Below are 24,324 nucleotides of genomic sequence, written 5' to 3'. Positions count from 1 at the left end.
ATAATACCCCTGTAACCAAATGCAGGAGTGGTAAGTATAAAGAAAACAATGAAGGCAGAAATGGAGTGGGGAATTAAATTTGTGAAATAAAAAGAACCTGAGAAGCTGACACTTAATTATCCCACTGTGGCATGGAAATAATAGGTTGTACTTGCAAGCTTGAGCCTATTAACGACCATGGCCTAATCTTAGGAATTCATAGGTACAAACTGAGGTGGGGTGAAAAAGAGAAGGTATAATTGAGAGAATAGGATCAATTTTTTTTACTGTTGAGGGAGCGATGCAGTGTGTGATGGTTAAAAGCGAAGTCAGTGACTTGCTGTCTCCTGTAAATATAGCTCTTAATTTCTACCATATATCTTTTGTTTTCTTCTTTTAAACCCAGTCCCTCTAGCACAGTTTATAAAGCACAAAAGTACTGATAATGGATGCTCCTCCAATATATGCAAATATGTTTTATTTTTATTTATTTAATTTTTCTTTTTTTAGAATAATCTCCTTTTTTAAAAAAGCAAATAAACTGTGAGTAAGCACTCATGGAGTGCAGCAGATTTCTTCTGTAAAGTACTCCACGGTAGCAATGAAGTACATTTTTTTCCAGTTTATGAAAAAAAAGGAAAGAAAAAAGAAAAGAAAAGAAATCCACTCTTGTCTCTCTCATCCTCAGGAGAAGGTGACCCAGGAAATCCTGAAAAGTGTGCTTTAATATATAATTTTTTTTTTTAAAACCAGTGAATTAGGCGCGCACTGTGTCATTTCAATTTTCAGATCACTGAAGTCGAGCCGTCGCCATGTTATACCATTGTGCAAACCGTGTTCAAGTTGGGATCAAACCGTACAGCCTTCCCTTCAACTGACTTTGCATTGGTGTCATACATGGGGTTTTCAAAAGCAGCTTGCCCATTGTTATTTTCATGTACAGAACATCCTGTATACTGCGTTTTAGGGGCAGTTCTGTAAAAAGAAGGGAGAAGAAAGGAAAGGTAAATCATGTAATGTCTAAGTCATGGCAATTCAATGGTAAAATCTAGAGGCAACTATTATGGTGTCTTCCCGTAAACTTTAATATCATGATATAGTATAATAACATATCTATAGCTGTGTTTACAAATTACAGTGAACACATGTACATCCTGCATACACATGTGTACATCTGTTTTTAAGAAAGAGCCAGCGCCCCTTAATTTTAACAATGACACCTTGGATCAATATCTGGATAAATGAGGGCCTTAAATCACATCTTCAGCTCTAGATGCATTGAATATGAGAACTATCAAATATAACATGAGAAAAATCAAGTTTACACAGATGGTACATGTATTCATTGTAACTTGTGGACAGGGATTGTATCTGCCATTTTTAAAGGTTTTTTTTAAACATTTTCATATTACTGAAGTTGAGCCATTGCCATGTTATACTATTGTGCAAACCAGGGGTGGAATTCTAGCAGAAACTCCTTTGCATATTAAGCCACACACCCCTGATATATCCTCCAAGAGCTTACAAATATCTTGGAGGATTGCTACATCAGGGCTGTGTGGCCTAATATACAAAGGAGCTCCTGCTGGAATTCCACTCCTGGTGCAAACCATGTTCAAGTTGAGACCAAATCATATATATATACCAAAACAGAAAGTGGAATGCACAGCCTAAATTTTGTACCCTTCTCACTTTATCCTATTGAAATCTGTTGCAAGAAACTAACTCATTTCTGCCACTGAAGCTGGGCTGAGAGATACTACAAACAGTGGAGTTAATTGAGTTAAGGTAAGGTTTCCTTTCACCTTTATGGCTCATTTTCTGTAACAAAATGAAAAAAGACCCACCCTCATCCACATCTGACTGGCAAACCTGTGAATAATACATGAATATCTCTGTCAGATCTAGTTTTGCTCTAAGATACACATAATTCAACTGGATGAAAACCCTAATTAAATATTTGTTGATCAACATACAATTCTTCACTGATTCATCAATTAAATTTCCATAAACTTGTATGGGAACAAAAATTATGAAGAAACGTTTTGTTTCCAGATGATTCATAAAAAGCCACAACTGGCATCACCTTAGAAGAGGCTTTTCCTCCTGGACCTTTATTGAGATGGCTACTGACATCCACACAATTTAAACAAAAAACAGACATGCCACTCACTGCTTTGTGGATGATTTTTATATAATCAAAGTGTTTCTAATGAATTAACCTAATGAGTAATTTGATTAATTTTTACAGTCTTTGTTTTTGTCGCACCCCGGGCGCCTCTCTCGGTCTCCAGGTGCGACCGTCGCCCCCCTTGATGAGTCTGCCCCCCTTGGGTCTGGTGCGAGTGTTCCCCAGAGGTCTCAGAATTAGGGGTGGGAGCCAGGTTATGTCACCTTAGGCCCCCGTTCTCCTCTGGCTGTGCACGGGCTCCTTTCCCTCTTTCCCTCTCCCTTAGGAGGCAGCCCCTCTGTCCGCTTACCAGCTTCCTCCTTGACCTCTTGCCTCCCTCTCTTTTATGCTGCGGCCTAAGCCTTTCCCCTTCCCTGGGTCCCAACCACTCCTGGCTCCACCCCCATTCAAAACCTCGGACACCCAGGAGAGGCGTGTTGGGCTTGGCCTCTCGGAAGCGCCTGGGTCGTCCCGAGCTCCTGCAGCATGTCGGCCTGCCGGCCCTTCCCTCGTCTGTTGCTGGGCTTTGTCTCGGCCTCCTGGCCTCAGCTGCCTCCGATGCTCCACTCTGGCTGTACTCCTCAAGCCTGGAGACGAGCGCACTGGCTGCGGGGTGCTGTTGGGGGCGTTGCTGGGTCTTCGGCGTCCCAGGTAAGTGAAGGGGCGGCAGTAGGGGTTTGCAGCAGTGCAGGGAGCTCCCCAGGCAGTGTGGGGGGGGGGAACGGCTGGCAAGCGCGGGGGGGGGGCGTAGTCCCAGCCCAGGCTGAGCGGGACAGTTTTTGATAGTACAGTAAGAAACCTACTTTAAAATTAAAATGCAATGACACCTGCACCGATAACAGTATAGTTTGCTACAGTAGTCCTGTACAACCTTGGAACTTCCATCTGTGCCTTAAATACAGCAAGTATTCAATTTCTGGGGACACAATGTCCTCAGCTCATCACATAGCTTCACCTAACAGATTACGAAAGGGCAAATGGAATAGGGAATTGCTTACCAAAATTCCCATTAAAAATATACCCCCAAAATAACATCTTGGTTCATTCTGTGTATTTATAGAATGGAAAATGGAATTACAGAACATTCTGGTATTATGGAGTGGGGAACCAAAAAAATTTGGGTGGAATATGGTCAAAATGTGGTAGTTTTAGACCAAATATTACTACAGTTTCAATGAACCAAGTTCACTGTAATGTACTGAGGTCAAAGATATTCAGATGGCAACAGGCTTTATTAGCAAGTACATCACAAAGACAACATGGTGGGTTCGGGTCCCCTGTTATATACATTTCCCGGAACAACCTTCTTCCTGATCAGGTCCAATCCTGGCCAGTTAAACTTCCTGCCACTGATCACCATAGGCATAAGAACATAAGAGAAGCCATGTTGGATCAGGCCAACGGCCCATCAAGTCCAACACTCTGTGTCACACAGTGGCAAAAATTTTTATATACACACATACACTGTGGCTAATAGCCACTGATGGACCTGTGCTCCATATTTTTATCTAAACCCCTCTTGAAGGTGGCTATACTTGTGGCCGTCACCACCTCCTGCGGCAGTGAATTCCACATGTTAATCACCCCTTGGGTGAAGAAGTACTTCCTTTTATCCGTTTTAACCTTTCTGCTCAGCAATTTCATCGAATGCCCACGAGTTCTTGTATTGTGAGAAAGGGAGAAAAGTACTTCTTTCTCTACTTTCTCCATCCCATGCATTATCTTGTAAACCTCTATCATGTCACCCCGCAGTCGACGTTTCTCCAAGCTAAAGAGTCCCAAGCGTTTCAACCTTTCTTCATAGGGAAAGTGCTCCAGCCCTTTAATCATTCTAGTTGCCCTTCTCTGGACTTTCTCCAGAGAAGGGCAACTAGAATGATTAAAGGGCTGGAGGCAGACTGCATATGTCCCTTCCAGGCACTGCCCACAGGTGCGCTGTGCTGTACTTTCCGGGACGAACGCCAGACACAACACTCCTCCCCCCAGTTCAAGATACATAGTCTTTCAAATAAGCAGGTGGCCGCCACTCTCTGTGCGTCCGTCAAGGTTCAATCTGGGGAGTTGGGGCTGATGCCAGGGGTTCTCTAACCGCTGGTTCCTTGCTTTAGGGCACGGTCAGCAGAGTGCTGTCTTGAGCCTGTGGAGGTATCTCCCCTGCCCTGTAAGGCTCCTCCACCAGCAAACTTGGCGAGCCTGGTAGGGTTGCTTTTTGCGGCAGCCCCATGCTCTCTCCATTCCCCACTCCCCCTGGCCCTGCCAGTTCCTTCAGCAGGATGCAGTGGCGAAGTTGGTCTATGTGTCTGCAGAGGATCTGCTCCCCTTCTGATGAGACCTCATAAGAGCGGAACCCGATGAGCCACAGCACCCATGCTGGTCTCCACTCTGGCCCGGTTGCAAAGTTCTTAGCATAGATCGAATCCCCCAGAAAGAACTCCACAGTGGCCTCCCTGGTCTCAAGGGAACTGCGGAGGTCCAGGGCCTGGTCAGGGTGTAGCCTATCGAGCTGGGTGGTTAACCTCCTGCCCATGAGTAACTTGGCAGGGCTTATTACCATAGCCAGGTTAGGGTTGATCCTGTTCCCAAATAGGAAGGCAGACAGTCAGTGGTCCCAATCCCCTTGGACTATGTGACCCAGGGCCTCCTTGGTTGTGTGAACCATGCACTCCACTTGGCCTTAGTGGCAGGGTGAAAGGGAACGGACTGAATGTGGCGGATGAGGTACCTATTCAGGAATTCCTGGAACTCCCAGGAGGTAAAAGCAGTGCCTTTGTCCGTCACTATAGTGTCAGGGATTCCATGGGTGCAAAAAACCCTCCGTAAGGCTTTGACTGCGGCCGCAGTGGAGGTGGAAGCAACTGGGATGACCTCCAGCCACTTCGTTTAAGCATCCACCAAGATAAAGAATATTTGCCCCTGGTGTGGCCCCGCAAAGTCTAAGTATAGCTGGGACCACGGCACCTGATTGGATTCCCAGTGGTGAATGGGGGTGCCGGGCCTATTTGGCCAGGATTCTTGGCAGGGTGGGCATCTCCTAACCCAGCACTGTATCTCTTCATCCATCCCTGGCCAACATACATAGCTCCGCGCCAGAGCTTTCATAAGCACCATCCCCAGGTGTGTCTCATGCAAGGCTTCGAGCACTTGCTTCCAGAGTGGGGGAGGGACCACCACTCTGCTGCCCCAAAGAATACACCCTTTGTGTAAGGAGAGTTCCTCCCGGCAGGAAACAAATTGTCTGAATTCAGTGTCCAATTTGCTCATGGGCAAACCCCTCCCTACCCAGTCCAAAACACGTGCAAGTATGTGATCTCTACCCGTGGACCCGGCTACCTCAGCTGCATGGAGGGGCTGCTCCGGTAGAGACTCCAGAAGCATCACGTGGTGGGCCGGGGCCAGATTGAGGTCCATCTCTGGCAGCGGAAGGCGGCTGAGGGTGTCTGCATGGCCTATTACCTTGCCGGGATGGTAGACAAGCTTGTAGGTGTATGAGTTGAGGAACTTGTTCCACCGCAGGACATGCTGCGACAGGATCTGCGGTGTCTGGCAGTCTGAGGCAAGTAGGCCAAGCAGTGGCTTGTGGTCTGTGGCATACTACCATACAGGTAGTTGTTCAATTTGTATATGCCCGCCACGATTGCCAATGCCTCCTTATCTATTTGGGCATAGTTGCGCTCAGCCTGGTTCAAGGCCCGAGAGTAATAAGCCACGGGGACCTCTCTCCCATCCGGGAGTTGGTGGCCCAGGACAGCACCCACTCTGTAAGGAGAAGCATCACAGACTAAAATCATGGGGAGGGACTCCTCAAAATGGTGGAGTACCTCATTTGAAACCAAGATGTCCTTGATTGCCTGGAAGGCCACAGCCTGCTTTCTTCCCTAGATCCATGGGGCAAGAATGAGTGGTAAAAGTTCAGGAGCCCCAGAAAGCTTTGCAGCTCCACCTTGCAAGTGGGGGCCGGGGCCTTGACTATCGCCCTGGTCTTGTCGGCCGTTGGGTGAATTCCCACGGCATCCACCACAAACCCCAAGAACTCCACCCTTGGCACCCCAAGCGAACACTTCTTCCACTTCACCTTGAGACCCGCATTCTGGAAATGGTGGAGCACCTCTCGAAGGCGGCAGCAGAACTCATCGGTATCAGGTGCTGATATCAGAACGTCATCAAAAAAGGGTTGTACTCTGGAAATCCCTTTAAGGAGAGAGTCCTTTAAGCTTTGGAAAATTCCCGGAGCCACACTGACCCCAAATTGTAGCCACCACATCTTGAAAGCACCCCGCTGCGTTTGCTCATCCAATGGAAGTTGTTGGTATGCTTTGGCCAAATCCAGCTTCCCAAAAATCTTAGAGCCAGCCAGAGAGGCAAGGACATGGCTGACTACTGGGACAAGGTATGGGTGGTCCTGCAGTGCTTTATTTATTGTGCATTTGTAGTCTGCACAGATGCGCACGTCCCCATTTGGCTTGACTGGGGTGACTATGGGGGTTTCCCAAGTGGCGTGGGAGATGGGCTCTAGCACCCCCTGGGCCACGAGGCTGTCCAGTTTGGCTTCAATTTTCGGCTTAAGCAAAAACAGAAGCCGTTGAGCCTTCAGCCTTAAGGGCCTAACTCTGGGGTCCAGCTGCAGCATGATAGGTGGCCCCTTGTAGCTTCCTAGAGCCCCATCGAATACTTCCAGGAACTCACGGCACACTTGGTCGAAATTGTGGGCCTGCATGTGGTCCGCCCCAACAATTTTGATGCCCAGGGGCTTAAACCAAGCCAATTCCAAAAGGGTGGTGAGCCGGCGCTTCACCACAAGTATGTCCAGGGCCCCTTTAAAATTTTTGAACTCCACCCTAACTCTGGCCCACCCCATGATCTGCACTGGATTCTTTTGCAAGTCCCGCAATATGAACTCTGCAGGTCGCAGGGCCGGCCGGTTGTGGGGGCAGAGTTTACTGAGGGTCTCCTCTGATATTATGGAAATGGAGGATCCTGTGTCCAATTCCATCAGGCAGGGACCCCCTCAATCAAGAGCTGCACTTTGACCTTGTTGGGGGTGTCCAGGGGGAAGTTCATTACCTGGATGCTGTTTGAGGTCGTCGTGTGTGCATCTGTTGAGTCGTGGTGTGCGGACTGGGGCCTCTTGTTGGTTCTGACCCTGCAAGCTCGGGCGATGTGGCCCACTTTTCCGCAGCTTCTGCAGTCTGCGTTGTGGTAGGGGCAGTCTCGGCGCTCATGTGGGTCCCCACAGCTGGGGGACATGGTGCTTGCCCATGGTCTGTTTGGTGTTTTCAGCCCACTGTGTGGCTGGCAGCAAAGCAGGTGTGCCCCTTCCTCATCGGAGACGTCCAAGATGGCGGTCTGGTTTGCAGAAGGGCTGGTGATCGTCTGTTCAAAGGTGGTTGCCTGTCAAAGCGCTTTCACGAGGTTGATGACTTTGTCCTTGAATGCTAGCAACTTTCGGTGCATTTTCTCCTCCCTGACGCCAACCGCAAAGCAGTCTAGCAGAATCTCTTCCAGGTCCCCTGTGAAATCACACCTCAGGGCTAATCCATGGAGCTCTGCAAGATACTCAACATCGGACTCAGCTTGTCCCTGCTGCCTAGTGTAGAACGCATGCCTGCATGTGAGACGGGATGGCTGGGGTGCCATGTGGTTCGTCATTGCCTTGACAAGCTGGTCGTAGGTAGCCCTTGCAAGGGTGGTCAGCGCAATCAGTAGCTTTATCAGCTGGATGGTCTCCATCCCACACAAACTCAGGAGAAGCGCCTTCTTCTCTGCTGCTGCCTCCATTTTGTGCAGCTCTATGTAGTAGTTGATCTGGTCCACCCATGATTCCCATAAGTCGGGCCAGGTGATGTTGAATGCTGATAGGGTTTGTCCGGGAGCAGTAGCCATGGCCTCGGCCGTGAAAGCACTAGAGTTTGGAGCGCAGGACTTGTGGGCAGCTGGAGGCTGCTCTCTGCTCACTGGCATCCCATCCTTATCGCCAGTGTAATGTATTGAGGTCGGAGACGTTCAGATGGCAACATGCTTTATTAGTGAGTACATCACAAAGACAACATGGTGGGGCCGGGTCTCCTGTTATATACATTTCCCGGAACAACCTTCTTCCTGATCAGGTCCAATCCTGGTCAGTTAAACTTTCCGCCACTGATCGCCATAGCCGGACTGCATTCGCCCCTTCCAGGCACCACCCACAGGCGCGCTGTGCTGTACTTTCCGGGATGAACGACAGACACAACATTCACCATCTCCCCTAAAGACTCTCCTGGGTTGACAGAGATTAGAAAAAGTAGTACAACTCTACAGACTCCTTGAACAAGATATCCCACCATCCTGGTATTCCGGACAAAACATAGATAAACAGTTCAATTTTCATGTAATTTACTTAGCCATTTGAGGGAAAGGTTTTTCCTTCATTGAACATGCAAATTATCAATGTAAATTGAAACAGGAAAATTGGGGTCATCTCTATTCACTACCCTCTCATAGCAGGTAGGAAAATGTTGATACACTTTACTGCATTTTGTATGTGTCCTTGGATAACTCACGTACACGAAGAGAATTTAAAACAGAGGGACATACATTGCTTTTAAATGTTTTGTACAAAAGCTATTAGTTAACTAAGGACAAATGAGTGAATCACTCGGAGATGCTAGCAATATCACCGCAGCCTAATTATGGTTGAATTATCAATGGCTGCAGAGGAACAACCATCTGCAATAAAACCTCTCCTAGCCACAGGACTCTTCTAAGCACTTACAACCTGGTAAACTGTGCAGGATGTAAGATAAATTATACAAGAAATATGAGCCACAATACTGTAAATGCCAAAAACAAAATATAGGCAATATGCCAAGTACACAGCCAGCCCTTTTTATTGCAGTGTCCTGAGATGCCAAGAAATTTGAATAACCTTGCTCCTCTCTGGGAACGAGTAATTTACAACCATAATTTAAATAGGAGGAAGTGAACATATAATGTAGGAAAATAACCTTACCTATCAAGCATCCCTGACAGTTCTAAAATGAGGTTAGTGTATGTATGCAGTAGACAGGGTGTTTTTTTGCACAGGAACACTTCATTTATCTTGAATGGGATAATAGGGCATATAGGCATTAAATAATTCAGTTTAGTGATAATACTGAGAATGGGCCAAAGCCATCCATGGCAAATATTGCTATTTTTTAATGTGCTCAAGCTTCTATTACTAATGGCTTGGGATGTGTGTAATTATATTTTTAGATGTGTTCCCATACAAAGAAATGTGCCCAAAATATTACGAAGTCATTTTTTAAATCTAGTTTTAGCTAGACTCAGAAAACTTTGAGACAAATGTCTATGGGATAACTTTTGTCCTTGATCTCTTTAACCTGAACTTTGAAAGACAGATGCATTTCACAGACCCTTCACGGCAACTCCAAGCACTAAGGATCCTTCTGACATCACCATGCCTGAGTTAAGATTAGAATGTATTAGTATTAGAATTAGGATGCATTATGATGTCACCTTCTGAGAATGTAAGATGGTGGTGTCCATATAGGTTATTGTTTTTGGGGTATGGCAATAACAAATGTAGATTGTTTGTACAGTTTTCATACACAGAATCACAGAGTTGGAAGGGGCCCCCAGGGTCATCTAGTGCACCCCCCTGCACAATACAGGAAATTCACAAATACCTCCTCCTAAATTCACAGGATTAGCATTGCTGTCAGATTGGCATCTAGCATCTCTTTAAAAAACCTCCGAAAAAGGAGAGCCTACCACCTTTCAAGGAAGCCTGTTCCACTGAGAAACCGCTCTGACTGTGAGGAAGTTCTTCATGTTTAGTTGAAAACTCTTCTGGTTTAATTTCAGCCTCTTGACTCTGGTCCGACCTTCTGGGGCTGTTATGTACTGGACTTTATGTTTGGCAGGAAGCTTTTGCATGCACCCGAGCAGCAGCAGAAAATGTTAGAGACTCTTGATAAATTTGAACACTAAGCAGTAACCAATGAGCGGTCTTGACACAAAACTTGACTGCCATGATTTGGTATGGGAATGGGGGGGGGGCGGTAATTTTGTTTGCATGTATATAAGCGGGGTTGCGGCCCCGCCATTTTGCCTTAGTATGTAGTTGCCAATAAAATATGTTCCTGTTTGAACTCCAATGCATCAAACCTAGTATTTAACGGGCCATAGAAAACAAATCAGCACCATCCTCTATATGACAGGCTTCAAGTAGATGGTGATTGTATCACCTCTCAATCATCTCCTTTCCAGGGTAAACATACCCAGCATACACAATGGTGCTGTTTCCATACCACAATAAGTAAGTCTGCAACAGCTAGGGCCGCCGTGTCCCTAACTTCCCAAATCCTGATGGCTGGTTAGTGTAATGGCATGTATTTGGATGGTGGTGATAGCATGGACTGGTGAGGTCACATTTATATGTGTATATTGTATAAAGTGGATACAGAATGAGATCATCCAAGAGTAAAGCCCTAGGAGGAAGAACCTCATACAGAAATCCTAGTTGCCTTTCATTCCTTTCCCTTCCAGGATCTATTACCATGCCTGGCTCTATCAGCTCCCCTCTCCATTTTATACATCTGCTCTGCATCTGGGTGAACTTTGAAATCAGCACAGAGAAATTGGCCTAAATGTTCAGCTCTGGTTCCAGGTTCCTGCAACACAAATATATTGCAACTTTCCATTGATACCTACCTTTGTTTATAAAGGTAAAACCCAAATCCTGCTAATATAAGGGCAAAGAAAGGCACGAGAATAGCAATGGCCACAGAACTGCTGTTTGTACCATGTTGTTGGTTTGAAGAATTTGAACCTTCAGACATGTTAAGTCCTGGAAAGACAAATATATACATATATATTTCTGTTCCATTTGTTTCTCACTCCAAAATTTCAATATATTACAGTATCAATTATAAAGCAGAACCCAGAAAAATGAGAAAAAAATCAGCATAGTTGTGTTATAGATTTTATACTCTGAAATCAAATGTTTCAAAAATTCTTCTCATTCCAATTTCTCCATGTCTCTGGAGTTCTGAATTATGGATTTTATTTTCAGAATGACACCAATACATTAGGAGCTGTCCTTTGTTTCATTTTTCTTTTCCAAATTTCGAATCTCGCAGTATGCTTCTCTTCCTGTGTTTCCTTCTGCATTACCAATGCAGATACATGGACTGGTAAAATGCTGCTAAGAAGCAATCTTGATGTGATTGTGCATATAATTTCACAGATTTTTTCTGTGTGATGGTTTACCAAATGCACACTAGTTAAACACAGCACAAAAAGAATCTTGTCAAATTATCATATGCATTCATAGGATTGTTTTGCTGCAATGTTTGCAATGTACATACTCATAGCAATGACACAACTCAATTGAATTTTGTACCAGATTATATATTCTCCAAACCATAATTAATTTTAGAACACAAGCAGGAATTAAGGACGGGAAAATAATGTAGCTGGGGAAATTTTCCTTATCCTTGGTTGGCTGGGAGAAATTACTAGTGGCTGGAATTTGGGTCTGCACCAGAACCTCATGTCACGTCTCAGTTCTGGTTGATTTTGACATAGCAATCCTAAAATGGGGTAAGAGGGGCAGAACTCAGTTTAGGATTGCACTTTAATTATCATATTCCTTGGAAATACAAGTTTCCTCCTTTATATAGTGGATCTCTTTTTTGAAGTGCTACTAAGCATAAACATGTCATAATATAATCACAAAACAATGCAAGTGCATATGAAAGTGTGGTTACTGAAACTGGCTGTAGTTGAGTGACCAAGCAAGTGCCTATTCCAACTTCTATTCTCAGCAGGTTTTGCCTTTTTCCCTCTGCATTCTCCCAGTCCCTTAAAACCATTGCCTCTATATAGAACTTTTTTTGTAGCTGGAACTCCTTTCCATATTAGACTACACCCCCCTGGTGTAGCCGGTCCTTCAAGAGGTTACAGGGCTCTTCTTGCAGCGCCTACTGTAAACCTCAGGAGGATTGGCTACATCAGGGGGGTGTAGCCTAATATGCAAAGGAGTTCCTGCTACCAAAAAAAAAAACCCCTGCCTCTATATACTGTTTCATGTGTTACATTAAAGTGAGCATTATCTACCCAGAATGATAGCAGTTCTCCAGGGCCTCAGGTTGAGGTCATTCATATCACCTGCTAACAGCTTCTTTACCTGGAGATGGTGGGGTCTGAACCTGTGACCTTCTTGTGCAAAGTAGATGCTCTGCCATGTGTCCTGGCAATTGGCCACATCTTGCTTAATAAAAATGAGTTTGCATCTTTTCATTCGTCCCAGACCTTGGATATTTTGCCATTCTTTCTGAGCCCTGCTCTTTCACCCAGTTTTGTATCTATCCAGTTGCTATGCTGGATTTTATTCATGTGTACATATGGGGCTTTATTTGTAGAAAAAGGCCAGCAGGAACTCATCTGCATATTAGGCCACACACCCTGATGTCACCATTGTTTCACATAGGGCTTTTTTGTAGGAAAAAGGTCAACAAGGTCTCATTTGCATATTAGGCCACACCCCCAGGTGCCAAGCTAGCCAGAACTGCATTCCTGTGCTGACTTGCTCAAAAATAGCCCTGTGTACATACCGATATTCATTCTTATTTCTGAGAAGGGTGGGGGTTTTTTTTTTTGGTTCTGTAGTTTATTATGCAGTAAGGCAGATGCTAGGCACTCAGACAGGTCTCCAATGAAGGTGAAAATTAATGTAGTGTCTGCTGTTGTCACAGGGGCACTGATGTTTTGTTCCCTCTCAAGCAAAGGAAAGGAGTGGTATTCCACTATAATGCTTTTAGAAGGAACACATCTCCCCGGTAGGGTTGCAGATTCCTCTAATGCAGTTTGTCAATTATATTTCTCAGCTTTCTGGCAACATTTCTCCCGCTTTTTTTTTTTTTTAGAAATTCAGGAGGCACCCAGGAAGACAGATCCGTATGCAGATATATAGGACGTCTTAACATGGTTGTGAAATGTGCTCCCATACATGTACAAAGCACACTCATTGCTTTGATGTGGTGTGTGCAAGTGTAAGGCCAAACCCTGAGATGACTTTGTAAGAAGAGGAGACAGCCTGTGATGGTCAGGGCAGACATTTACTAAAAGAAGAGCAAATAACAGAATAAAAAGGGCAGAGTGATGATGGTGAACCAGAGTGGCCAAAACCCTGGCTGTGTCATCATATCATTTTCAGGTTTGTTTTTTTTTAAAGAAGTTACATAGGTTACTCTAGGAATCCACAGAAACTCTATGGAAAAACCACAGAATTTCTTGCACATTCCTACAACTACCTATATCATTCATATTTAACTAGAAGTGATGTGACACCACAGTTGGCATCATGACTCCCCTCATCCCTCCCACTGGTTACCACATACTGCTTGGCAAACTTCGTTTGAACTGATAAATACGTGCAAAATGGGACACAATCTCTCTTGTTTTCCCCTACCAAAAACATTTCATAATTAATGTGGTTGTTCAGAACAGTGGCTGAGAAGCAGTCAGATGATCTTGCAAAATGCGTACCCTTTAAAAAAGCTGAAAATGAAGCGCTAATCAGGAACTATCAAGGATGCAAAATAAGACAAGGGGCAGACAGTACTATCTCCTAATGCTATTTTTAGTGGTGGATCAAACAAAAATAAGCTGGTGCAGAAATATCCTTAGGACAAAGAACCTGGCTCTTTAATATTTGCAAAGCTAAAAGGATTGCCTCCACATATTCAAACTGCTATTTCCTGCCTTTCATGTCAATAAACAAAGAGAAATTCATCCTAATAATTATAGGAACATTTTCACTAAGAGGTAAACCTATTACATTTAAAAGTGACCAACCTACATAAAAAAGCACTGCAACCCAAACAACTAATTCCTTTTGTAAAAGTGAGCATTGGTCTAAACAGAACTCAGCTGCCTGAAGAGTAGGCACATTTAATTATACTCCAGCTTCTGTCTCAGGGAAAAATACTGCAGTACTCAAGAGATAGTCTCCAGTAATTTATTGCTTAATATTTTCTTTTAGCTACCTAACGTTTTCTTTCTTTTTTATATGCTTATTGAGGAAAGCAGTAAGATTTTTATTAGCTGTAAGGAATTTGGGGAAAAGGTAAGAGAACAAAGAGGTTGGTACACAGCAACAAAGATGAATATCTAACAAGTCTCCCCAGTGTCTTCCTTACAAATGATGATAATAAAAATTCTGTCTGAATCATCACCCAGTTAAGTCATGATACTTTTACCATAAATTGATTGAGGTCATCCCGGGTCATGGAATTGAAGAGGGGCTTGGGGATGTTTATGTATATTAGAATATTCTTTCTGGCTTCAAAAGCTGAAGCAATGTTAAATGCTAATTGCATTCAAAATCTGTCATGAAATGTTAACTAAGTAAGATTTTTTTTTCCTGGTAAAACTCAACAGAAGATTTTGCTGGGTAGATAACCATTGGTGCTAGTTCAAGAAAATAAATGTTCAGCTTTACAAAGCGAAAAGTGAATAGGATGAGGTTCTAGGGTCAAACTATCTGACAAGCAGGCACTGTTGCTAGTTCTTCAATGGCAACTCCCTTAGAGACTTTCAGAGGTAGAACCTCAGGGAAGGACATTTGACAATACAATGATGATATTTACAGCTGTGTATTCAGAACTTACATCGTTGCATTGCTGGAAGCTCTAGCATTCACTTGAAACCATAGAGTTTTCTGTGAATGGTAGCACATTTGGCAACATGATGCCATTGTTTTTGGTTACACAGCCCAACACTGTTCTGGCCCTCGCATTTCCCACCTCCACTCACTGGAGCGACACATCTGGGACAAGAATTTCTTCATCCCCACTTTGGACATGACAATCCTATAACCAGGATATTTGTGAATTGATTTCATTCAGGATTTTTTTAGGTTTCAAAACAGATACTTGCAGGGGGGGAGAGGTCATATTTGATTGGGATGAAGTATGTGCCATATTCTTGATGAAAAAGAGAGAAGGAGGTCCCTCCTTGACCACCCAAAATGCTATGTTGTGGATTATGTGAGGACAGAAGCCATGTGGAAGGGGATTGCAAGAAGAATTGGGTTAGGTTGAGTGAGAAAGAAAAAAAAAACATAGCTAGAGACAACCCCATATGCGGTAGGGCAAGCAGACATCTTGTAAAGCAGAGATCAAACTTCTTCTTATAAAGATGCACTGAAATGGTTGTGGGAACAGATGTGATTTAGCAGACTGTCCACCATCCTCCAAACACAAGATTTCAGCATTCTGCCAGATGCAATCATTTAATCATGAAGCACAACCAAATATTACAATAGTAATGTTTACTACTAGTTACCTAATCTTTGAAGTCCAAACTGCCCATAATCTTTACCCTGGATAAATCCTTGAAAAACATAGGTAGCACCATCAGGTTCAGCTGAAACCTACATAGACAGAAAAGTAGTGTTAAATTGGATATATGTGTATTGGTTAAAATGCACCAACTGATTATATTCAGATCGGAGTGAGAAACTTAAATCATTCAGCTACTTGTTACTATTCTGTATTTTTATGGAAATATATTTTCTGAGGAGGAGGTAGTGAGCCTTTTACACCTTTGTGCTAAATTGCCACAACTCTATTTAGTTTTATTAATATCTAAGATTATTATCACTGAAGATTCCAAAAAAATCCTTTTTCCTGTGCATATTTGTCACAAGGAGTTCTTGAGAACACTTTAGAAAATAAATCATATGTGAGTTTGAAACCAAGCAAAAAAACCTGAGATGGGTATTATCTGAAGCTGTTTTTGACTCTTTTTGCAAAGAGACGGTCTTTCATGGGCTACAATCTAGCTCCGTTTCACTCAGTGGAATTCAAGAATAAATGTGTTCAAGAATATGGACAAGCTGAATTAAGTCATGCGACTCTTATCAGTGAGCAGCTGCCACCCAGAAAATTATCTATACTATGTTCTAGCTCCTGAAACTGACTTCTGGTGATCAGGTTGTGAATGAATGATGACAGTGCATGAGTTCAGCAAGTGCTAACAATGTTCAAACAATCCCCTTGCTGGAAATGAAAAATCTCCAGCAAAACCTCTACACTTGTGTTTTCAAATAACCGGGATGAGTCATTAAAGCATTCCATATAACACTGACATGAGTATGGCTCAATTATCAGAATCACCTGACAATCAATATCGTAGACTCACTACAGCCCAAGCCTGAGCAACTTTCAGTAGTGCTGTTACATATGCTATCTACCTGTGACTTTCTACTTAGTGTCTGCTCATGAATTCAACTAATCTTTCAATTGGTTTTTGTTGTGATCACTTTGAAGACAGGTGCTACTCACTACAGAGGTGCAAAAAGCAGGCAATGTTTTCTGATAGGATGTTGGTCATTTAAAGGCTGCCTCGGACTGAGAGCCAGCTTGGTGTAGCGATTAAGAGTGCAGACTCTAATCTGGGAGAACCAGTTTGATTCCCCACTCCTCCACACGCAACTGCTGGTGTGACCTTGGGTCAATCACAGCTTCTCTTACAGCTGGGGCTGATGGGAGTTGTAGGCAAAAAACATATGGAGAGCTACTGTTGGCCACCCTTGGCATATATCATTCCTAGCCAGCCTGAAGGAACATTCCTTCTCTCCTCATATGGCCTTACGACACAGGAGTTCATACGAAATACTGCTGCACTGCCTCAGAAAGTCTTGACATCGTCCATCACCATGGTCTATGACCAGGATTTCTTTTTTTTGCAGAAAAAGCCCAGCATGAACTTATTTGCATATTAGGCCACACCCACTGATATCACTATTGTTTTGTGCAAGGCTTTTTTTGTAGGAAAAGCCCAGCAGGAACTCATTTGCATATTAGGCCACACACCCCAACACCAAGCCAGCCAGAACTGCATTCCTGTGTGTTCCTGCTTAAAAAAAAAAAAGCCCTATGCCACCGTTGCTGCTTTGGGCTCCTCCTGGGTTCAATACCATGAGCTGCAGCACAGTGCAGCCTGGCGGTGGGGTTAGTGCTCTGCCCTTGGTGAGGAGACTGCCACGCACTAGACCCAGGCTTTTAGGTGGCAAAGCAAAAAACTGAATAAATCAACTGGAACTTTATAAAGAGAGCAGCTTGTATTGCGTGGAATGAAAATGCAAGCCACTGTAACTTGCTTTCGACATATTATGAGGCATGAAAGTATCACATGCTGTTCCAATAAAGTGAAAATAAAGGGGGTTTTGGAAAGTAACAATGAAGAGGCTGTTTGTACTTTATGCTGAAAATTGCTGTTATTTAAAAAAACAACAACAACCCAGTGGTACTATTAAAGATTATTTTTACCTTTGCAATCAGTCAGTGGCATTTCCCAAGACTCTTTAGAATGTCACTATACTGTAGTACCAACATTTGCTGGTGCCCCATCAGTAGCCACACAATCCTGTTCTTCAACAATGCTAATTATTTTTCATTGTAGAACACCTATATTTTTCTTGCACAAGCCATCATTTGCTATTAAGACAGTATTGTATTTTGCCGAAACTATACTCACAAAACCGTCCATTGCCCATTTTTCCTCCTTCAGTTTGTTCAGCGAAGTATGGGATGGTGCTTTAATGAGATATATATGGAGCATTAAACGGGCTTCTTGGCTTTTATATACCCCTGTAAAATATAAAAGTAGTTGATCTGTGCCACTTATAAGTAACTGGAGCTGAAGAAAAAAAGGTGATGTCTTTAGACTTTTTATGCAAACTCCTGACGCTCACACAGGAAAAAAAATGAAGGTCAGTGGTTTACAACTTCTTCATATATTCAGCAGCAGACCAGAAAAGTTACCTGTTTGGGTAATTATGCATTAAGATGTAGGTCCTGACATCTCCCCAGCTTTACTCATCCTCAACATGCATCCTGTTTCTCTTCCACCATTGTCGGAGATGACTGCATGACATGACTAAAGGTCCTCTGGGCAACAAGGAAAAGTGTACACCATGCAAACTCCCCTTGCATGGCTATGCACTAAACACAAACTGTGATCTCTCTGTGTGTGCATTAAAAGGTGGCTGCCAAGTACTTGCCACCTAACAGACCTACCTTTGCAGACCTAGTTTCTGGATATTTTTCAACCTGATCTTGAAGTATGTTGCGCACTGACTGAAGAGGAAGGTTTCACAGTCTAAGAACAGCCACCACTACAATAATGATAACAGTATCTACATCCTTCACATAACATTTTGGATTGGAGTAATTCTGAAGCAACATGTCGCACATCACTTTTAGCCTGCTAAAATATCTTATGTTGCAGAGAGTGCTGTACCAAGGCAGTTCTGCATCTGCTAAAAGAAATCCCTCTGCTTTCTGAGTCACCTGAGCTATATGCCCCAATATCAGATGCTGCATCATTTAAGAGGTACCTATGGTGCTTCTACAATGTGTCTGTCCACAACCAGGACTTCTGCTGTGCTGTCGATATGTTCTGTACTGTTTAGATTGCCAATGAAACATGATGTGATGATGCTGAAGCCACTGACTTGTAGGATCAGGTCTGAAAACCACATTGCAATCTGATGTTTCAAATTATTATCAACTTCTGTGGACAAGAAGCAGCATGTTTCCAGCTACTGCCAGATGTCTCCTATCACAGCCAAATAATTACTGTGCTCATGAAAATATTAAAAGCTGAAGCTAAACTGATATTTTGTAATCACAACAGCAAAAAGTATTAGCTTTCTGAGTAAATCTCAGATTTTTTTCTTCACAAATTCTCAAGTGTCACTCTTGCTAGTTCTAGTAGTGGTTGAACTCTTGCTAGTTCTAGCAGTGGCTGACTATTTGTATTAAGACAACTGCTGAAGTTCTCTGATGACAACTTAAGCCAGTCTACTGGCTTCACTGTCTTGTTTCTAATCAATGAAAATGGATATTTGCACAATACAAGATGGACACTTTAAGACATAAATATTATGCACATCATGTACTATTCAATACATTGCCTGTTTTCAATAGTGACCAAGGACATTGTTTCAGATTATATGATATGTAAAACGATTGTTTTATGCAAAAATTGAAATGTTTAAATTACAAGGATAAAATGGAGAACTGTATGCTATTGTTTCCTGCCCAAGGCCATACCTGAAAGTAATAGCTCCATATTGCTGTTGGTAAGCGTTGCATTCACTCTTCCTGATGTTGCATTGAAACTAGTCACTGTCAAGGTCATGGGTTGTTTTCTGCCTTTATAATTGTAGGAGCCTTTCCATATGTAATTCTGGGCAAACACATCATCAGGAACTGCAAAAACATCAAAACTGTCAGTGAGCGTTGCCATATTTGGACAGCAGTAATGCTGATTAAAATAAGAATAGATGCTCATTACCTTTCCTCTTCAGTTATTTTTTGCTATTGGAAATTATATGTATGATCTTCAAAGAACCCTGTATATATATGCATAATGCATAGAAACGATGCCCAAGAACTCGTCACTGAAACAGCTTTATCTTTACCTGGCTTTCCTGAGCAGTCTAAGAATACTGCATGTATTTTTAAAGGATCCGTCCAAACAATCAAATTCTAGTCAGTTTTTTTTAATGCTTTCACATCAATCAAAACTATATGTTTGCCTTTACTGTGAAAATTGTGGCTCAGGTTCAAATATTACTACTCTTTGCCAACATCTCCCTGCTTTTATGAAGTCTTACTGGAACTGGGGATATAACTACAGCACTAAACCATTATATTATATACAAAAACAACTTTATGAGAAATTTGTCCTTATTTTAAAATCCTGGGTTGATAACATTTACAAAGCTCCTTGAAAGATAAGTGAAAAACAAGACCACAGATTTGTTAAGAAATATTACTGTCAGATGGTTCCAACTGTTACAAGGAAGTATGATAGAAACATGTCTGCAATACAGATTTAAAACACTTCTAAGTTGACTGCCAGCTTAGGAACCATGGGATTTGTTGATCCTTCAGTTCGGGGACTAATATTTCAAAAAAATAATTCACAGTGTTTTCACCACATCAGAAAACCAATACTTTCTGATGAAAAACAATGATCATTAAATCAATTTGAAATTGATTAAAATATTTACAGCCCCCCAACAGGAAAGAACTGGGCATGAAAGCACTTGGTCACATGAACATACTGGCCAAGAGGGATCTACCTCACCTGCTTGTGTGCCTGCAAAGAAATCATGATAAATAAATATTCTTTCTCTGATATTTTTTTTTCTATATGCATAACAACACATCATTGTTACAGGCAACACTTTCACTAACATATTCCTTATTACTAACTTGCACACTAAACACTGAAGAATATTTTTCTCATCTGAAATATTGTAACATACTTCCATATAGACATGGCCATTGATGTTAGTTATTTAAACTATGTCACATATAGCCCACACAAGGACGTGCAATTGCCAGAAGTAAGAGCCCCTTTGAAAACTATCAGTTATCTATACAGGGGTGGCCAAAGGTAGCTCCAGATGTTTTTTGCCTACAACTCCCATCAGCCCCAGCCATTGGCCATGCTGGCTGGAGCTGATGGGAGTTGTAGGCAAAAAAAATCTGGAGAGCTACCGTTGGCCACCCCTGATCTATACCATTCCTGCTTAAACCACATAGTAAAATTGGAAACTATTCCTGACTGTTTCTTCCAACATAAAAACACTGGGCTCAAGGAATGTTTTAAAGATATTTCTTCACACACACACAAACACAAGTAATATCCATCTATCCCACCCATACCCTTCCATTCACCCACACACTCATCCAACCATCCAACCATCCATCCACTGTACCCCCCTCTCCTAGCCCACAAAGGCCATGATTTCTCCTTCCTCATTTCTGATTATCAGTTCAAATATAATCTTTATCTCAGTCCTCCATAGCATTTTGTAACAGCCAGGTATTTCTAGGCTTGGCTCTCACCAAGCAGTCACAGACAAAATGTAATGGCTTCTTTGTGCTATCTGAGAATGAAAATAAAGATGCAAAGGTTACTGTCTGAAGAAGGTATCTGAAGAAGTTAGCTGTGACTTGTGAAAGCTCATAACCTGCCACAACTTTTTTTAGTCTTTTAAGGTGTTACTGGACTCCTGCTCTTTTCTACAGCAAAGGTTACTGTGTTCTCCACAAGGCAAAGATTATAAAAGCCAAACATCAGTCAAAGGTCACCGCATTGGCAAGTATCCATCCCACCTGAATGGAAATACTTTCTGGTGGCTTAAAATGCTATGGCTCCTATATTTTGTTTCTGCTTGGGTGCATTTTTGACTGTTGGAAAGGTGGAGCTCTGCTGCAGGGTACATATCCCTCTAGCACTAAGCACTTCTTCTCATGCAAGAACAAAAACTTCCAAGCACCTGGAAAGTGTCTACCATGAGACAAATGTACTCCACAATACAGGACCACTACTACAACAAAGAGATGAGTTAACTGAAATAAAATACAGGATCCAATCCCATGCTTCTACTAAGAAGATGTTTCAGCACTAACATAACTTACAAATTGTGTGATATGCTAACATTACAATCTTGAGTCCTATCTGTCAAGCATGCGGGTTCAATGACGAGTTGAAGTTGATACAAAGACTACGTTTATTGATAGACCGATACTTTGGTAACAGGTTCTTGAGAGTAACGCTGAACATACATTAATACAACACTTTTAAGACCTACTTCAAAGGGATTCCAAGGGATGGGGTTGCGGGGTAGCATTCACACATAAACCATCATAAATGTCTACATTCCCATAGTGTTATCAGGACCATGTCCTTGCTTTCCCCAGATGTCTCTTATTCCCTTACAGGAATGTATGGGAAGGTGCTGATTACTTGGTTTCAGTTCTCATTACTTCTAATTATAAGCCATAAAGCAAGATGGGGGAAGGGAAAGAATAATAAGCTAGCAAGATTGGATCCTCCATGATACTTCCCAGACCAGATTAGGCAAGACCCTTAAACAATCAATTATCAATGGAATTTCACCATGCTTGACACTATCTGAATAGTTTAGGAGAGCAACCATTCCCTGCACCAGAACACTGCCTCCATGTATAGAGGCCATGCATCCAAAAATGGTGATCACAGCAAGGCGGGTGCAGGGCTAGATGCTCATGCCTAATCTCCCTCTATGCATTCAGTCATCATGTGGTTGGGGCTGTGTGTAGAGGACTATTATGAGCAAGAACCGTGGTGTAGTTTTAAACATCCCCAGAGAACATGAAACTCTGAGATCTCATCCTTGCTATCCGGTTATCTATTATAGTACCAGTGTGATATAGTGGTTAAGAGCAACAGACTCTGATCTGGAGACTTGAGTTTGATTCCTCACTACTCCACATGAAACCTAGTGGGCGACATTGGGCCAGTCACAGTTCTCTCAGAACTCTCTCAGCCCCACCTACCTCACAGTTCTCTTAGAACTCTTTCAGCTTCACCTACCTACTATCTCAACCCCACCAACCACTACTGCACAGGAAGCCTGATGGACCTTGGGCCAGTCACAATTCTCTCAGAACTCTCTCAGCTTCACCTACTTCACAAGGTGCCTGTTGTGGGGAGAGGAAGGGAAGGTGATTGTAAGCTGGTTTGAGATGCCTTAGGATAGTGAAAAGCAGGGTATTAAAAAAAAACAACTCTTCTTCTTCTAGCTTGTATTTTAAAGGCTTCAAGGCAATTTTAAATTGATATGGAACCCACTCCAATGTATATGTGATTGGAAGTCAACTTTGTATTAGATCTGCCCCCATTGATGGACCTCCTGATGGCATTTGGGTATTTTGGCCACTGTGTGACACAGAGTGTTGGACTGGATGGGCCATTGGCCTGATCCAACATGGCTTCTCTTATGTTCTTATCTGAAGACTGTAAGTCTGTCAGCGTGACTCATTTTTAAAATATATACTTTCCTTACAGTGCGGTAGTGGTTAGGCACTCAATACAACTACCATTTCTACTTCAAAATAACAAATTACTAATTGCTAGTATTGAACTCAATTAAGACTTGAATCTGAGAAAGTGTACTTAGGTTTGTGACCTTGGAGAATTTAAGATGTGTAAAACCTTCAAGATAATTTAGAACTGTTCTAAGCTTGGTAATTGTTTAAAGTGTATTCATTGGGTTTAGAATGCAAAAAAAAATCTTTTTTTAAATGAAGAAAACGATTCAACAGCTTCTTTTAGTGCCTCCTAAGCATTTCTCACATTTTTAAAGCTTACCAAGGAATAAATGAATGTTAATCATTATAAACTGAAGTGCGGAATGATGAGGTAAGCTCTAATGCAAAGCTAAATCAATAGGGGAAGTTTCAGTGATTTCAATAAGCGGTTGGGCTCTTAAATCTGAATTGATGCATCCAACCTCACACTTGGTTGTGAAGATTAAAATCTCAGGATTCTAAAATATTAAAAATGTGAGGGATACTCCAATAAATATACAGAGTGAAAAATTTAAGCAGCTACCCAGCACAGCAATAATACACATTTTTATGTCCTGCTATGATTGAGGCTACTTCATTCCATATATAATATGTGCTTACATTTGCTGCTGATTTGGGCTTTAATGTCTTTAGTGAAATTCCGTTTCTCTGCTTTAGCCTACTTATTACTTCCTTGTACAATGTGCACTTTTAGTAAGTAGCCACAAGCCCTTATACATATATGCTGAGGCAGTAAATGGAATAATAAGCCAATACTATTACAGAAACTTGCTTGAAAGTTTGATAACTCCCCCCTTCCCAACATTTCTGAGCTACAATTTTCATTTTCTTGCTCTGACACTGGAAGAAAGGTGTAGGGAATGTAGTTTCATATCAAGAGTGGATCAGAAAAAAATCTGGTAATATCTCAGAACAACATTAATCATATATAGACTGATTAGGATAGTTAACAAGCTCCACAAGGAATAATGGCAGCTAATAAATGTTTTCAATAACTAAATAAATAAAATCATTGCAACAACTATTTTGTGGAAGGGAAAACTCAATTTTTATGCAGTAATTTGTGAACCTCTCTCACTTACTGTAGTACCCAGTTATGGGATCGTTTACAGGCATAACCTTAAAACCTCAGTCTTACACTGCAATTCTAAACATTATAAATACAGAGTTACAGCTAACAAACTCACCGAGATTTATTTCTGATTAAACTTCCTTGGGACTGTGCTATAAGATTGTATCAGGTGACACTGT

The 24,324-nt window shown here is 42.3% G+C and overlaps 1 protein-coding gene across 5 annotated transcripts in view; it reads right to left on the bottom strand.

Moving 5' to 3' along the window:
* Positions 1 to 231: 231 nt before the first annotated feature.
* CSMD3 (CUB and Sushi multiple domains 3) overlaps positions 232 to 24,324 on the bottom strand; it is a 933,126-nt gene continuing 909,033 nt past the window's right edge. For all 5 annotated transcript variants that reach the window (XM_060243303.1, XM_060243304.1, XM_060243306.1 and 2 more), the window contains 5 exons: positions 19,255 to 19,413; positions 17,675 to 17,787; positions 15,479 to 15,566; positions 10,841 to 10,976; positions 232 to 954 (listed from right to left, as the gene is read on the bottom strand). In XM_060243303.1, coding sequence (XP_060099286.1) covers positions 795 to 954; positions 10,841 to 10,976; positions 15,479 to 15,566; positions 17,675 to 17,787; positions 19,255 to 19,413 — 656 coding nt within the window. In that variant the 3' untranslated portion in view covers positions 232 to 794. The remainder of the gene's footprint in view (positions 955 to 10,840; positions 10,977 to 15,478; positions 15,567 to 17,674; positions 17,788 to 19,254; positions 19,414 to 24,324) is intronic.

Source organism: Heteronotia binoei, chromosome 7, assembly GCF_032191835.1.
Source record: "Heteronotia binoei isolate CCM8104 ecotype False Entrance Well chromosome 7, APGP_CSIRO_Hbin_v1, whole genome shotgun sequence".
Classification (NCBI taxonomy): domain Eukaryota; kingdom Metazoa; phylum Chordata; class Lepidosauria; order Squamata; family Gekkonidae; genus Heteronotia; species Heteronotia binoei.
This window is presented reverse-complemented; position numbering and strand designations above follow the sequence as displayed.